Source organism: Gekko japonicus, unplaced genomic scaffold, assembly GCF_001447785.1.
Source record: "Gekko japonicus isolate JY-2015 unplaced genomic scaffold, Gekko_japonicus_V1.1 scaffold62, whole genome shotgun sequence".
Lineage (NCBI taxonomy): Eukaryota > Metazoa > Chordata > Lepidosauria > Squamata > Gekkonidae > Gekko > Gekko japonicus.
The window spans coordinates 1,143,962-1,158,656 of record NW_015166419.1 but is presented as its reverse complement, the minus strand read 5'-3'; the positions used below and the strand labels follow the sequence as shown (position 1 = coordinate 1,158,656).

At 49.3% G+C, this 14,695-nt stretch overlaps 1 protein-coding gene across 1 annotated transcript in view; it reads right to left on the bottom strand.

Annotated features, from left to right (window-relative positions):
* The window catches only part of SEPN1 (selenoprotein N, 1), a 46,277-nt gene extending 34,814 nt beyond the window's left edge, over nt 1-11,463 (bottom strand). Inside the window, exon 1 of the mRNA XM_015411628.1 lies at nt 11,247-11,463. Coding sequence (XP_015267114.1) covers nt 11,247-11,435 — 189 coding nt within the window. The 5' untranslated portion in view covers nt 11,436-11,463. The remainder of the gene's footprint in view (nt 1-11,246) is intronic.
* Between the last annotated feature and the right edge of the window lie 3,232 nt (nt 11,464-14,695).

Sequence of the window (14,695 nt, the reverse complement as noted above, 5' to 3'; positions counted from 1 at the left end):
CCTGGGGTATCAAAAAGATGTAAAACTTCTAAATACTCGTACCATGGGAGTTTAACTTTATGATATTTCTCTATGATTACTTTTTCTGTTATTCTACCTGCGCCTTTCTCTATACAAGCCCTATCAGATGTTAAAATATGGGACAGGCTCCTTAGCTTAGGATGCTATAGATCTATACAGAGTTACCATTACCATGTAGCTTTCTCCAGCTTTTCAGGCCAGCACATACCTAATGGCTACCTCCTCCAGACCTCAATTAAGAGTTCTGTCTGCTCTGACAGAATCAGCACAAAAGAGACTTTCCTCCTTGCTCCACTGAGTTTTATAACTTCTCTTTTCCTCACCCACTGGCCAAGTCAGAGAAGCTTTTTCTGGAGATTCTTCCTGGAGATTACTGCTGGAACCTTTCTAGTCTAAAGTCCTCCAAATCTCTATTCCCTGCTTGAAAAGGGGGCAGGGACTGGACCCTCCTATTGTCTCTAGCTAGAACTATTAGCATTCCTTAAGAGGTAGCTGAGGTGAGCCCGGAAAGCCACTGAACTGACCCCCCCCCCAGCCTGTTCTCTGCCTAGAGAGAGAGAAAAAAACTTTTTAAAAACTCAGAGTGAAGGTTTTGCCCATTTCAAACCTCCAAAGAAAAAATGTATTTCCTCACACCAGGCCTGTGGGTAGTTTGCAGAATTGCAGACAGTTGGCTGAAGGCTGGCTACTGAACCATGGAGAATGATTGTGCTCCCATAGCATAACTTATGTAACCAACCCAGCACATGAACCATGAAGGTTAGAGTCACATATAACTCTCACTGTTGAGCTTACCCAAGCTCAAATTAAAGCTACGCTCTTGTTGCGAAAGAGAAAAGTCTGATTGTTTGGCACATTCTGAACTCCCTCAGACAACCTAGAAATGCCACTGGGAAAGACATCGTCGGTGACAACTATTGAATGGCACTGAATTATTGGTGACAATTACAATAAAACACAGTTGTCTGAATCCACAGAACTGAAAACAGACAAGCTGTTGAAAAGACTGTGAAGAAATAGTGAGAAGGCCAAGAACTGATGTCTCATCCCCATTTAGTGGAAGAAAAGTATTAAGAGATGGAAATTAACTGAAAATGGGGAAGAGAACCACATATGGTGCTGAGCCCCTTGGAGGAAGGGTGGGATAAAGACATGACAGACAGGTGAATCAACCAATCCTTAAGAGCAGTGGTGGCTGTCTCAGGTGGCACATTTAAACACCAATAAAAGAGAGCAGCATTGGAGAAAGACCAGTACAGCTGATGGGAAAGCAATGTGCTGGGAAGGACACCTGCACAAGCCAAGTGGCACCCTTGCGTGGCTTCCCTTCATTTCAAAGGAAGAGCATGCACAAGACTTTTCTGGTGGGATGCAGTTAGGGTTGCCAGCTCCAGGTTGGGAAACTCCTGGAGATTTGGGGATGGAGCCTAGGGAAGACAGGGACCTCAGTGGGATCCAGTGCCATAGAGGCCACCCTCCAAAGCATCCATTTCCTCCAGGGGAACTGATCTCTGTAGTCTTAAGATGAGCTTTAATTCCGGGGGATCCCCAGGTCCCACCTGGAGGCTGGCATCCCTAGATGCGGTTCATGTTAATTAGCATGTCTGAGTCGGGTTGGAAGGCCACTGGGTTTTCCCCCCTAAAACATTTTGGGCTTGTCCCAACTCATTTTCCATCCTCTGAACAGTCGCTGAAGATGTTCATAGGTATGGAAAGTACCACCAATGCAAGAAAACATCAGTGCACCCTCCATACCAAAACTTTTCGGCGACTGCACCAAGAACACTCAATTTCTCTGTATTGAATTCTGGAACCTGAAAAATAACGGGCCATCTGAAGTTTGGTCTTTTTAACCAATGTTTTGGGAGTAGCAAGAGAGAGAAGAGTGACAGAAATAGACGGAAAGGATGGTGTCTGTAAGGAGGCAGAAGAAACAGCAAAAAAGTTATCTCTAAAGCCCCTGAATGCCTGACGTGGCTGACCCCAGCCCAGCGTGGCTTCCCAGAGCTTAGGAAAGATTGGACAGAACCCACTTGGGAATCTGTGTGGTATGAGCCCCATTGACAGCAATGGGCAGACTCCTGCCTTCCTCAGCCCACCAGTGGGTGAAACACATTCCATTTCCATGGAGCTCAGGAGGCAGAAGTCCCTACTGAACTGTGTCCACTGCTTATATCCTTTGAAGCTGAGCTCATGGCTATTGGGAGGCTCAAAATTCCTTCCCCTATTCAGCCCCTTTTGAGGATTTTAGAGTGATCCTCAGCAATCCCACAATTAGGAGGGGGAAAAAAGAGAAGGAACGCCCTCCAATGATTTCTCTACTATGCTAGCAGACTGGAAGACGGCTCATTCACTCTTTGTACTCTGCCATCTCCCACGTACAGCAGGAGAGCACCCCTCCCCGCCCAGCACAAAGACCCGAGGAAGGAGAACGAAGTCCCATCCCTCTGTGATGCCAGCTGCAGGGGTTCTGTGTGCCATTAGTGGTCCTGCCACTCCCCACCCCATTTATCTTCCATCTGCCGCCTGCTAGCCTAGAAGGATGCTTAACGCTGCCCCAAAGGCTTTGCTCTTCTTGTCAATTACAGACAGAAATAGCACTCAAGTGCCTTGTAGGGCAGATCCAAGACAGCACCAGGCAGATAAAGAGCTGGCAACAGTCCTGAAGCCTGCATTCAGAAGAGGCAGAAGCCAAGGAGCCAGAGACTTTGCTCCGCTAGGTACTCAGAACCAAGAACTTGCACTAAGTAAGGCTTTTGTTGTTCAGTCGCACAGTCAAGTCCGACTCTTCGTGACCTCATGGACAAGATCTCGCCAGGCCCTCCTGTCTTCCGCCGTCCTCTGAAGTTGGCTCAATTTCATGTTAGTTGCATCGATGACACTGTCCAACCATCTCATCCTTTGCCGTCCCCGTCTTCTTTGACCTTCAATCTTTCCCAGCATCAGGGTCTTCTCCAGTGAGTGCTCCCTTCTCATTTGGTGGCCAAAGTATTTGAGCTTCAGTTTCATTATCTGGCCTTCCAGGGAACAGTCGGGGTTGATTTCTTTTAGGATTGAGTGATCTGATCTTCTTGCAGTCCAAGGGACTCTCAAGAGTCTTCTCCAGCACCATAGTTCAAAAGAATCTATTCTTCGGCACTCGGCCTTCCTTATAGTCCAACTCTCGCAGCCATACATGACTACTGGGAATACCATTGCTTTGACCATACAGACTTTTGTTGGCAGGGTGATGTCTCTACTTTTTATCATGCTGTTTAGGTTTGCCATCGCTTTCCTCCCAAGAAGCAGGCATCTTTTAATTTCATGGCTGCTGTCACAGTCTGCAGTGATCTGGGATCCCAGGAACGTGAAGTCTGTCACTACTTCCACGACTTCCCCTTCTATTTGCCAAGGAGTGATGGGGCCGGATGCCATGATCTTAGTTTTTTTTATGTTGAGCTTCAAGCCCACTTTTGCACTCTCCTCTTTTACCCTGAGCAAGAGGCTCTTAAGGTCCTCTTCACTTTCTGCCATTAGAGTGGTATCGTCTGCATATCTGAGGTTGTTGATCTTTTCCCCAGCATTCTTAATTCCCGCTTGTGATTCATCCAGGCCAGCATTTCGCATGATGTACTCTGCATATATATTAAATAAGCAAGGTGACAAAAGTAAGGCTACTGGGAGTCAATCACTTAGGAACAAATCTGGAATTTATCGTCACCTAGGAACGACGTCAGAAAAAAAAGTTATACCATTTACAAAAGTATCCGTGGCCAGAACCTCTTCTGTCTGCAAAGGAGGGCGAATTCACAGAACAAAGCTTCTGCCTCGAACGAGTAATGGAGTTAAACTCCTGCCCAGTGCAGCGTTCTCCTCACTGATGGGTACTGAGCATTGCTCCCTCTAAGCCGTGGAGTCCTGTGAGCAAAAATTCTACTTTGTGAGCTACTGGCATTAAAGTTGTGAGCGACAGACTTAGCTACTGCATAAATTCTTTTGCTCTGGAGCCATCTTTCCTGAGCTAAGACAAAAATGTATAAGCCAGAGGCTAAAAAACGGTGAGCTACCTCACATTAACTCAGCTTAGAGGGAACACTGGTACTGGGTGTATTTAACCACCCACAGCCTTACAGAGCAGGACTTTTCTCACTTCCCCATCCTGCCGCATTCCACTAAGCCCCTGAAATGTTGTGTGTGGTGGTATCAACAGACCCTTAAGAACCAAATACCAAGCAAAGTATGGTTTGCAGTGGGAAGGGGTGGACTAGATTACATGTGTGATTAGATGCAGCAGAAACCTCACTTGACGTGTTCTTGCAGAATCCTGCCAGTACCCACCAAAGGAATCACCACTGCCAGAGCTCACAACCTGCAAGCATTCTAATGGATCCCTCTCAGCCTGTGACGTGGGTTTCATACAACAAGACTGGGCTTTTATTACGCCACTTTTAACTGGTTTTTCATTTGCCAGGTAACTAGAATTTTGGAAGATCCTTTGATCCACTGTCTTCTTCATGGTCAGGAGAGCCACAAATGTTGGGGCTGCACCAACAGATCTTGCCTTGCCAGTCTGCACAGAATGCAGCACGGCCTTTGAAGACGTCTAACTTAGGCATTTTGAGGTGCTGAACCTGCATCAGATGCACTCCAATGTGGATCCAGCTTCCCAGTCCAGACTGTGTCTGCCACTTTTCAGTCCAGTCTAGTTTCCCTTTCCCCCAGGCACAGACAGGATGGGATGATTATCACTGAGCCAGTGTACCATCATAGGAGAGAGGCCGGTCCTCTTGTATGGCATCATTTGGTAAGGCAACCAAAAGAGGAGTATGGAGCCCTGCAAGCCACTGAAGTGTGAAAGGATGGAGGAAAAGACCAGGGGAGACCTGAGAAGCACCTCCGTTTCTCATGGGCAGCATTGCCAACCACTGGGCAGAGGATCAAGAAGTGCAGTGAGCCAGTTTGGTGTAGTGGTTAAGTGGTGTATGTGGTGGTTAAGTGGTGTAGTGCTTAAGTGTGGGGACTATAATCTGGGAGAACCGGGTTTGATTCCCCACTCCTCCACTTGCAGCTGCTGGATGACCTTGGGCAAGCCGTAGCTCTGATAAGAGCTGTTCTTTAAAAAGAGCAGTCTCTGTCAGAGCTCTCTCAGCCCCACCTACCTCACAGGGTGTCTGTTGTGGGGAGGGGAAGGGAAAGGAGTTTGTTCCTTCGGGTAGTGAAGGGCGGGGTATAAATCCAATCTCCTCCTCCTCCTCCTCTTCCTCCTCCTCCTTCTTCGAAAGCAGTACATTTCTTGCCCATAGGGTGCTGCTTCTTAAAGGGCAAGTTGCCCTGATCCATCTGCACTGGCTTTACCACAGAGACAAGTGTGCAGGGACTCTGTGGTGCATAGATCATTTCAGAGAGGAGCCATTTAATCTGAGGTATAATAGTTAAATTTGAACAAAGTTTGAGTCCAGTGGCACCTTTAAGACCAACAAAGTTTAATTCTGGGTATAAGCTTTCATGTGCATGCACACTTCATACCATGAAGTGCGCATGCACATGAAAGCTTATACCCAGGGCTCTAGTCGGGGGGGAGCTCTCAGGTACGGAGCTCCGGAAGAGAACCTCTAGGGGGCGGGGCGGTCACGTGGTGAAGCCCCGCCCCCTTCTTTACCCCGCCCTCTGCTTCGATCCTCATTCCGTTTGGGAATGAGGATGAAGCAGGAGGGTAAGTAGCCGGGCCTTCTGACACACTTCCGGTGATGTCAGGGGGTGTGGCCTTCTGTCACTTCCGGTGATGTCAGGGGGCGTGGCATATGCAAATAAGTTATGCTAATGAGTTATGCTAATGAGCTCCGGCAGCTCTTTTTCTACAACAAGACCCCTGCTTATACCTATACCTCTGTCGAAAGCTTATACTCAATGGTCTCCTCTCAAGCATGGGGTTAACTAACAGTATCCTTTTCTTAGAAGTGGTCTGTTAGAGAAATCCATCCCAATATTGCATTGCATTACTATCACTATTCCAAAAAAGAAATACATTAAAACACAGAGGATGTATAGCCCTACTTGGTTTATTACTCTTCACAATTAAGAAAGATCCAGATGGTCAGCCGTGTTTTTCTTAACCTTCCCCAAAAGTGCCATGCTACTGCTAAGGACCCACACTAAGTCGCCCCACCTCCTCCAGGTCTCAAGCATTTTGAGGCACCTATTCCTGGACACAATGAGACCACCAAATCTGCCCCCAGCCCCATTAAATTCCCCTTACCCTGATACCGCTTTTCTGCAATTAGCTACCTCAATCCACTAAGCACCACGGCAACTATATTTCAACCTTGGAAACAATAAAGATCCTCAGGTGAGAATTTAAAGACAGGCTCTTACACCTCCCCCGTCTGCCTGCCAACTTCTCCCCAGAAGAAGAGAGGTTGCCAACTCCAGCCCTGCCCCATTAACTCCCTGCCATGAATAAGGGGCCCAACTCACAAAAGCGCAACATGAATTACCCTTCTATGGCCCCGGTCACACGGGCCGGATATCGCGGGGGGGAGGCGTGGCTGTTTGCCCCGGGGCTAAATAACGCACGGTTGCGCGATCAGACCTCCCGTGGAGGTTCAGTGGAGGTCCCGTGGGTAGGGGGAGGTGCCGATCATAGGAGAATCCTGCCGCGTGGCAAAGAAGCGGCGCGGTGCGGCAAACGGGTTTGGGGTTTTTTGTATACCAAAGTATGTGCATGCTCCGTTGGGTGCTTGTGCGCATCCATGGAGACTTGGGGGGGGGGAACCCTTTTTGCAAGGGGACATGGGCAGGCGCTGGATGCCACCGGAAACGCGATCAGACGCCCTCCCTTGCCCCGCGGTTACCGGAAACTAGTACCTCAGAGGTACTAGTTTTTTACCCCGCATCTTCGCCAGGAAGCCTCGGTTGAGCCATGGGAGCTCTACGCTTCCCAGATGTGGCGATGAGATCGCGCCCGGAAAATCCGCCTATCTTCTGGCTCTCTAGCGTGGCTAATGTTCCATGTGACCGCAGCCAATATATATTTTAAAAATCCCCTTACCATAAAATCAACACCCAGGCCAAACCGCTGGACCTAGAAACACGAAATTCGAGGAGAGTGCTCCTACCATAACATAGATGCTCACTAAGAAGGGATTTTTAGAAATTCAACCCCTTAGGGGGTAAAAAGGGGTAAAATGTGCTCCCCCCATTGATTCCTATGTGGCTGCCAGGCTGCTGCCTCCTTGCACCCCCCACTCTCTGATTGGTCAGCTGCAGAGCTCAGGGTTCTGAGGTTGGAAAAAAAACACCAGTTACAGGAGACTGCACAGAGCTAATGACAGTTGAGGAAATCAGGAATGGCCAACAACCACCTGTGAGGTGCAGTAATGCTGCTGGCTCATCCTCTCTGATGGCTTCCAACACACTCCCCCAACCTCCTACACCTAACAGGCGGTTGTCTATCAGGTGCAGCAGTGGTTGCAAGGTGCTTAAAGCCATGAGGGAGCCTGCCCCAGCAGTAACGCCTTAGTGATCCTGCCAGCCCCACCTCCACAGTGGCATCTAATACTTCTAATACTAATATTAATACTCTAATACAGCTGCCAGTCAGGTGTAGGAGAGGAGGTGGGTGTCAGAGTCCCAAGTCAATCACGCTCAACAACAGTTCTTAAGAAAGGTGCAGTTTATTGAGGAAAGCACTTAGGTCATCATACCACACACCTTGTGTCAGGAATGGGGTTAAGGCAGGAAGACAGATAATTATACTCAGCTCATACAAGTCCCCCCCAAGGGCACAGTCCAATGAGCAGGGGCGAGCAAGCGCACTCAAAGGAAAACGGCTCGGCTCCCAGTGGGGAAAAGCGGTGCAGCTGAGCACAGCTCCAAGGCCACAGGAGAGATAACGGGATGAGCTAGGAGTGCATACCAGAAGGGGGAGGCAGTGAGAAGAAGGGGGAAGCTGGAGGTGAGTGGGGAGAACACAATCCATCCCATGATGGCGTCAGTTGACACTATACCTCTGTCGAAAGCTTATACTCAATGGTCTCCTCTCAAGCATGGGGTTAACTAACAGTATCCTTTTCTTAGAAGTGGTCTGTTAGAGAAATCCATCCCAATATTGCATTGCATTACTATCACTATTCCAAAAAAGAAATACATTAAAACACAGAGGATGTATAGCCCTACTTGGTTTATTACTCTTCACAATTAAGAAAGATCCAGATGGTCAGCCGTGTTTTTCTTAACCTTCCCCAAAAGTGCCATGCTACTGCTAAGGACCCACACTAAGTCGCCCCACCTCCTCCAGGTCTCAAGCATTTTGAGGCACCTATTCCTGGACACAATGAGACCACCAAATCTGCCCCCAGCCCCATTAAATTCCCCTTACCCTGATACCGCTTTTCTGCAATTAGCTACCTCAATCCACTAAGCACCACGGCAACTATATTTCAACCTTGGAAACAATAAAGATCCTCAGGTGAGAATTTAAAGACAGGCTCTTACACCTCCCCCGTCTGCCTGCCAACTTCTCCCCAGAAGAAGAGAGGTTGCCAACTCCAGCCCTGCCCCATTAACTCCCTGCCATGAATAAGGGGCCCAACTCACAAAAGCGCAACATGAATTACCCTTCTATGGCCCCGGTCACACGGGCCGGATATCGCGGGGGGGAGGCGTGGCTGTTTGCCCCGGGGCTAAATAACGCACGGTTGCGCGATCAGACCTCCCGTGGAGGTTCAGTGGAGGTCCCGTGGGTAGGGGGAGGTGCCGATCATAGGAGAATCCTGCCGCGTGGCAAAGAAGCGGCGCGGTGCGGCAAACGGGTTTGGGGTTTTTTGTATACCAAAGTATGTGCATGCTCCGTTGGGTGCTTGTGCGCATCCATGGAGACTTGGGGGGGGGGAACCCTTTTTGCAAGGGGACATGGGCAGGCGCTGGATGCCACCGGAAACGCGATCAGACGCCCTCCCTTGCCCCGCGGTTACCGGAAACTAGTACCTCAGAGGTACTAGTTTTTTACCCCGCATCTTCGCCAGGAAGCCTCGGTTGAGCCATGGGAGCTCTACGCTTCCCAGATGTGGCGATGAGATCGCGCCCGGAAAATCCGCCTATCTTCTGGCTCTCTAGCGTGGCTAATGTTCCATGTGACCGCAGCCAATATATATTTTAAAAATCCCCTTACCATAAAATCAACACCCAGGCCAAACCGCTGGACCTAGAAACACGAAATTCGAGGAGAGTGCTCCTACCATAACATAGATGCTCACTAAGAAGGGATTTTTAGAAATTCAACCCCTTAGGGGGTAAAAAGGGGTAAAATGTGCTCCCCCCATTGATTCCTATGTGGCTGCCAGGCTGCTGCCTCCTTGCACCCCCCACTCTCTGATTGGTCAGCTGCAGAGCTCAGGGTTCTGAGGTTGGAAAAAAAACACCAGTTACAGGAGACTGCACAGAGCTAATGACAGTTGAGGAAATCAGGAATGGCCAACAACCACCTGTGAGGTGCAGTAATGCTGCTGGCTCATCCTCTCTGATGGCTTCCAACACACTCCCCCAACCTCCTACACCTAACAGGCGGTTGTCTATCAGGTGCAGCAGTGGTTGCAAGGTGCTTAAAGCCATGAGGGAGCCTGCCCCAGCAGTAACGCCTTAGTGATCCTGCCAGCCCCACCTCCACAGTGGCATCTAATACTTCTAATACTAATATTAATACTCTAATACAGCTGCCAGTCAGGTGTAGGAGAGGAGGTGGGTGTCAGAGTCCCAAGTCAATCACGCTCAACAACAGTTCTTAAGAAAGGTGCAGTTTATTGAGGAAAGCACTTAGGTCATCATACCACACACCTTGTGTCAGGAATGGGGTTAAGGCAGGAAGACAGATAATTATACTCAGCTCATACAAGTCCCCCCCAAGGGCACAGTCCAATGAGCAGGGGCGAGCAAGCGCACTCAAAGGAAAACGGCTCGGCTCCCAGTGGGGAAAAGCGGTGCAGCTGAGCACAGCTCCAAGGCCACAGGAGAGATAACGGGATGAGCTAGGAGTGCATACCAGAAGGGGGAGCCTCCCTCTGATTGCTCAGCTGTGGATCTAAACACAGTTAGAAGAGACTGCAGACAGTTGAGGACAGTTACAGAAATCAGCAATTCAAGACTCCTGAATAGACATTTTTCAAAAAAGCCAGCATGGCAATTGAGTTAATGAATGTTCATGGGGAAATAGTAAAGGACCTTTCTAGGAGCCATTTTGATGCGTGCCTCCCTCATGAACCTGAAGAAATGTCCACCACATCACCACTCCCTCACACCAACTCCCCCTCACTCACCTCTTACTGCCCCCAAGAAAGCTCCTGGCAAACATCAAGCCAGATACACCAATGCTACAAGGAGGAAGCAACTTAGGAATGCGGCAAAGACATATACACATAGTACTCCTGTAGGGCACTGGGCTGCACAGGCCAAGTACCAGTGAGATCACCCTGAGGTGCTCAGAACCACACAGTCTCCATATGAGCAAAACAATCCAGGAACACAAGCAGAGAGGCCATCACTTTCGTGGAAGGTGGCAGGAGTTGACGTAACAGAGGACTGCTTCTTAAATGGACAGTTCTATGTGGCCTGCTCCAGAGTGAGCTCACCAAGCAGACTGGTGATCCTAGTACCTGAGGGTCACAGAGGTCTTTCAGTAGAGAGAGAGAAAAGTTACGTATGTCTGTCTTTATTTTTTTCACTACAATCTTCTCCATTAGAATTCCTACAACAAATGTTACATTTCAGACTTCACATCATCAGTATTACAACTGGGTTTACAGAACTTAAATACCGTAGCGAAGCAGGGGTACCAGGCTAGTTGAAAACAAAAGAATCCAAACCCACTTCCAGCTTTGCAACCTTGAAACAGACACTAACCCCCAGTAATGCCTCCAGTCCCCCCAAATCCCTCTTACCTCCAACTTCTGCAGCCTCCCCTAATCTTCTTTCCTCCAACTTCCCCAGTTCCTCAATGCCCTTCTTGTCCCCTAACTCCCCTTACTCTCCAGCTTCTCAAGTTTCCAATGCCGCCACCTCCCACCCCCCACAACTCACTGCAGGCCCACAACCTCCTTCCAGTCCTGCCCATGCTCTTTCCCAAGCTCTTCAGCCCCACAAGGGCCCACTCTCACCCCCCAGCTCGCTCTCCCCAGCCCCAAAGGACCAGCCGCCGCCCCCAAAGCACGACTGGCGCCCCCCACCCGCTTCCTCCGCCGCCCTAGCATCGGTACCTGTCGCCGGGCCGCCTCGGAGTCCCGGTAATACTTGGCGGCCAGCAGCGCCGCTAGCAGCGCCAAGACCAAGACCAGGCGGGGAAGGGGAGGCCGGACGGCGACTCCGGCGCCGCCGCCGCCTTCCTGCTCGCCTCCTTGGCCCTGCCGCGGGGCCTGGGGCGGCCTATCCGCTCCCGGGTGGCTCATCGCCTTTGCCTCGGCCGGTGGGCCGCGCGCTGCCTCTCGCCCTTGCCCAGGCGGCCGGGGAGGAGCCAGAGAGGCAGGCGACGCCGCTGGGCTGGGCCAAAGAAGGAAGGCAGGCAGGCAGGCCAGCCTCCATCCCTCCCTCGTTTGCACGCTTTCTCGGGAGAAATCCACGGCCGCTCGTCCAAGCTGAGCTACAGAGGATCGATCTCAAGGAGCATCTCCAGCGGAACCGGAGAAGAGCAAAGCGGCACCTGAGTTTTTGCGCACCGTTCCTACTCCCTGTGTACAGGATCGGGGCCGGTTGTAAAGGTCAACCCTAAACAGAGTTATGCCGTGGTCAGGCCACGAATTTAGAAGGGCGTAACTCGGCTCAGGATGGCGGTGTTGCAGTGCAATCCTTAATGGTCTCCGTCCATTGGAATGACCGGTATTTATGAAAATAGAGTATTCGTGGCATATTTTTGTAAATTCTTCAAAAAAATATATGAATGTATTGTGCAAATCAACCACATTAAGGTGGCTTTGATCGCTTATTAGTTACATGTCCGCACTTCTAACCTTACATTTTCTGCAGATTTCATCTTGATGCAGTATAAAATAAATGTTCTCCAGTTCTGAATGAATACAATTCGTGTAGGAGATTTTCTTTCCTAGCAGCATTTGTACATCATGCTCTTATCCATGTGGGGAAATGGGCTGCTGATTTTCCTGGCAGGGGATAAATAAATATAAGTGGTGACTATCCCAATAAACCTCTTTTAAAGGAACTGGCTGAAGGCCTGTTGGCAACCTTAATAGTAATCAATGGGATTAGACTGGGGAAACAGGCTAATGGACAGCAATATTAGATGGGCTTCCTTAGAAGTAAGCTCCTTTGCAGTCAAGGGAGCTGAACTCCCCAATAAGTGTGCAGCTGAAGTGGCTTGTGGACCACAGAAATTAGTGCCATAATTATTTGAGGAGCATTCAGTGATGGCTGCATACTTGGTGGCCAGCTGTGGATTAAAGTTTTGCTGTGCTCTTTGCATTATTTATTTACTTCATTTATATCCCACCTTTCTTCCCAGTGGGGACCCAAAGCACCTTACATTGTTCTCTGTTTAATCCTCACATCAACCCTCTGAGGTAAGTTAGGATGCACGTGTACGACTGACCCAAGATCAGCCATCCACCTTCTAAGGCAGAGTGGGGACTGGTAGCTCACCAAAGACTCCAGACTAAGTTTAGCAATCTCGGGATAAAAGGACTGGTCCTGTCATGGATTAGAAGTTGGACAAATGTCAGGAAGCAGAGAGTAGGAATAAATTGATAGTTCTTGCAATGGAGGGAAGAGAGCAGTGGGGTCCCCCAAGGTTCAGTGCTATTTAATTTATTCATTGGAATTGGGGCTGCGCAATGTAGTAGCCAAGTCTACAGATGATACCAAAGTATTCTGGATGGGGAAAGCCAAGAATTGTGAACTACAAGAGGATCTCTCGTAATTGGGTGAGTGGGCAACCATGTGGCAAAGTACAACCAAGGGCAACCAAGATGATTAAGAGGTTGGAGCACCTATCCTGTGAAGAAGTCTGGACCTTTTCAGTCTAGGAAAAAAGATGCCTAAGGGGAGAGGTTTATAAAAGCCTAAGAGCAGGGGTGTCAAACATGCGGCCTGGAGGTCAGATCAGGCCCCTGGAGAGCTTCTATCAGGCTCGCAATGGAACTGGCTGTCTTCTGCTTCTTCTTCCAGTTCTGCTGCTGCTGCATCATTGTAGGTTTGCAGCATACAGATACACACCTGAACAGCATACTCAGGATTGCAACAGCACAGACATTTTGATGCAATAATTCAGAGCAAGAGGTGTCAGTTAACAGACACTGTTAAATAAACAATATTGCAAGAGTGCTAATGTTTTAACCATGTTTTTATTTTAAGTAAAAAAAACCCTTTGTGTTTGTGTCCTTTATAAAGTTTATATCTCCGCTACCTGGCATTACATTTTATGACACACAAGGCCCGGCACAACAAGGTCTCATTTATATCAGATCCGGCCCTCATGACAAATGACTTCGACACCCCTGCCTAAGAGGTTTATAAAATTACTAGGAATAAGGCCTGTTGTGGAAATAAATACAACGAGCTCTAGAAAGAGGCTCTGGGCGAGTGCCCTGGCCTTGGGAACTCAGCATCAATTTGCTGTGGTGACCTCAGCAGGGTATAATGACACAGAGCTTACTGTTTTCTCCAGGGGAACTGATCTCTGCCATCTGGAGAGCAATTGTAATTCTGAGTGATTTCCAGCCCTCACCTGGAGATTGGCAACAATGGTTTCCCAGGAGGAAATGGCTGGTTTGGAGGGTGGGGTCTACGGCATTGTACCTGTCTGAGGTCCCACCCCTCCAGAAACCCCACCCTCTCCAGGCTCCATCCCTCAAATCTCAAGGAATTTCCCAACCTGGAGCTGGCAACCCTATCTCCTCCCCAACCAACCATCAACCTACCATTATCTGGCCCTGATCTCTACCATCTGGAGAGCAGTTTTAATTCTGACTGATCTCCAACATTCACCTGGAGATTGGCAGCAATGATTCCCCAGGAGGAAAAGTACAGTCTTTCTCCGCAGTGGAGACCAAAGCAGCTTACATCATTCTCCTTTCCCCCTTTTGATCTGCACAACAACCCTGTGAGGTAGGTTGAAAGTCTGTGACTAGTCCAAAATCACCCACTCAACTTCCACAGCAAGAACCTGGGTCAAGCAGACCCTGCTCTGAAGCGCTAACCACTATGCCTAGGGTAGTCAATCTCCAGGTGGAGCTTGAAGACTGCCAGGTATCACAACTGAACTCCAGACAACAGATCTCCCCCCCCCCCGAGAAAAAAACTGGTTTTTAGGGGAGCTCTATGGCATTCTATTCAGCTGAGGCCTCTCTCCTCCCCAAACTCTGGCTGCCTTAGACTCCACCACAGAATATCTAGGAATTTCCCAACCTGGAGCTGGCAACCCTAATCAGGACTGACCCCAATCAGTTCCTTGCAAAGGCCAGGAAAGGGCTTGCTTCCTTTATCTTTTTACTGACAGAACCAAGCTTGGTTGCCTAGCAACAGCCACTGAGGGAAAGGTTAGTCGCACAGGAGCCAAGAAGTGTCTTTGTCAGGAGAGACAGCCATGTTGATAGTTAATTCTGTGAGGGAAGAGTGTCCTGGCTGGTGGTGGGTGGGGGAGAGGAGCAAACCCAGCACCCAGCCAATGGCTGATGGAGCGCACTGCACAGCCAATGGG